The sequence below is a fragment of the Fukomys damarensis genome, unplaced genomic scaffold, assembly GCF_012274545.1.
Source record: "Fukomys damarensis isolate Sample0158 unplaced genomic scaffold, DMR_v1.0_HiC HiC_scaffold_19, whole genome shotgun sequence".
NCBI classification, from domain to species: domain Eukaryota; kingdom Metazoa; phylum Chordata; class Mammalia; order Rodentia; family Bathyergidae; genus Fukomys; species Fukomys damarensis.
Window position 1 is genome coordinate 61,863,354 of NW_022900931.1, and position 1,904 is coordinate 61,865,257.

Sequence of the window (1,904 nt, forward strand, 5' to 3'; positions counted from 1 at the left end):
GGCGCCTGGGACTTTCTCCAGTTGTACCTGGCCAACCTGGAGGCCAAGGGCAGGCAGGTGGCCGCGCTCCTTCCATCTCGAGGCAGAGGGGAAGCCAACGATGAGCTCTTCCGGGAGGGCTCCAGGCTCAGGTGAGTGGATGGCCTCGTCCCAGAACAAAGTCCTGGGTGAGTCTGCGGTCATGCGCACCGCCTCCCCCTCAGACCCAGGAATTCGAGCCGCTCATTTTTTTCCATCCTTGGTTACCCAGACCCTCAGCCCTCATCTCCCCTTTTCTGGGTTACAGTCCCATGGCCCTCGATGCACCGCCCTGGGGATGTGAGGTCGCTGGGCTTCCTGTGGAGGAGGACAGATGGTGGCCTCTGGACTCTGAAGACCGGGCTGGTGGCCCCTGCCCGGGCTACCTACTGTCCTGGTCTTCAGTTCCTGGGGAGCAGGTGGCCCAGGACCTTGGACTTTTCTGCCTTTTCCGCTGCTCTGAACCCCGGGGACAAGTAGCTGAGGGACAGGCTTAGGAGGCTGGAGCCGGAGCCAGAGAGAAGTCTAAACCAGCACGTCCGGACTTCACAAGCCTCCTCACTTCTTGGAGCACGTACATACTTGTGGTTTCTCCTCAATTCATCCTAAAGTGAAACACACAGGTTTAACAACCTGTCTGCCCATATTTTTTTTAAATCACTCTAATGCCCAAATTATATTATAAGACAATGATCAAAGGAATGTTATTCATAATTTATATTTTGCTTCAAAATGCTAAGGCACAATTATCCTGGGAGGTCAGACTGACTAGGCAGACCCAGGTACCTGTCAGTAAATCTGGCACAAGTGGAATCAAATAGTTCTCCCCTGAAATAGAGGAGTGTTTGATTCTCAAAAAATTCAGTATCAATTTTTTTGCTGGTACTGGAGATGGAACCCAGGGCCTTTGCCCTGAGCTACATCCCCACACTTTTTTAAACTTTGAGATAGGGTCTTACTAAGTGCGCAGGCTGGGCTCACGCTTGGCAATCCTCCTGCCTTAGCCTCCCAGACTATTGGGATTACAGGCTTGCACTACCATGCCCAACTCAGTATCACTTTAAATGCTCAAATATGCTTCCATAAAGTACAAGCAGACTCAGGGCTCAGATACCTACAGATGGAATTTGCGCCTTCACATGTGTTAGATGGAAAGTCAGGTAGGATCAGGACACGTCTCCCTGCAGGGCACTGTCCCTCTGTCCTAATTACCACATCAGGCAAATTTCTAGAAAGCCGGAAGCGTAGGGCTGTCAGGAGGGTCTGCAGAGTCACAAGGGTCCTGGAACTGATCAAAGTAGGTCCCAGTCCAGCAACGTCCAGTTGAGTTGATTAGACTTTTCTAGTAGACATATCACAAAAATATTTTTTGAAGAACAGGTGAAATTAGTTTTAATAACATTTTCTTTAACTCTATCCAAAATATTATCTCAACTTGTACTCTTTTCTTTAGGGCTGAGTTTTTGAAATCTGGTGTGCATTTCACTTTTTTATTTTTCCTTTCTCTCAGTACTGGGGATTGAACCCAGAGCCCTGAGCCTGCCAAGCAAGCAGTTTACCACTGACCCACATCCCTGGCCCATTTTAGTTTTTTATTTTTATTTATTTGTATTTTTTGGTACCAGGGGTCGAACTCAGGACCTTGCGGGTGCCACGGTACCACTGAGCTAAATCCCTGGCCTTTGTTTTCTTTTTTGAGACAGGGTCTCACTATGTAGTGCAGGTAGGCCTTGTACTCCCTGTGTGGCCTAGGTAGACCTCAAACTTGCCGTGATCCTCCTGCCTCAGCCTCCCGAGTGCTGAGATTACAGGCGTGCGCCACCACACCTGTGCTAAGGTTGATGCGTACTCTGCCAGCGCTCTTCCCGGGGTGCTATGTGACCTTT

General features: G+C 49.5%; 1 protein-coding gene across 1 annotated transcript in view; it reads left to right on the plus strand.

Moving 5' to 3' along the window:
• Nucleotides 1-6: 6 nt before the first annotated feature.
• The window catches only part of Cblc (Cbl proto-oncogene C), a gene marked incomplete at its 5' end in the record, with an annotated part of 15,526 nt that continues 13,628 nt past the window's right edge, over nt 7-1,904 (plus strand). Inside the window, one exon of the mRNA XM_033765843.1 lies at nt 7-131. Coding sequence (XP_033621734.1) covers nt 7-131 — 125 coding nt within the window. The remainder of the gene's footprint in view (nt 132-1,904) is intronic.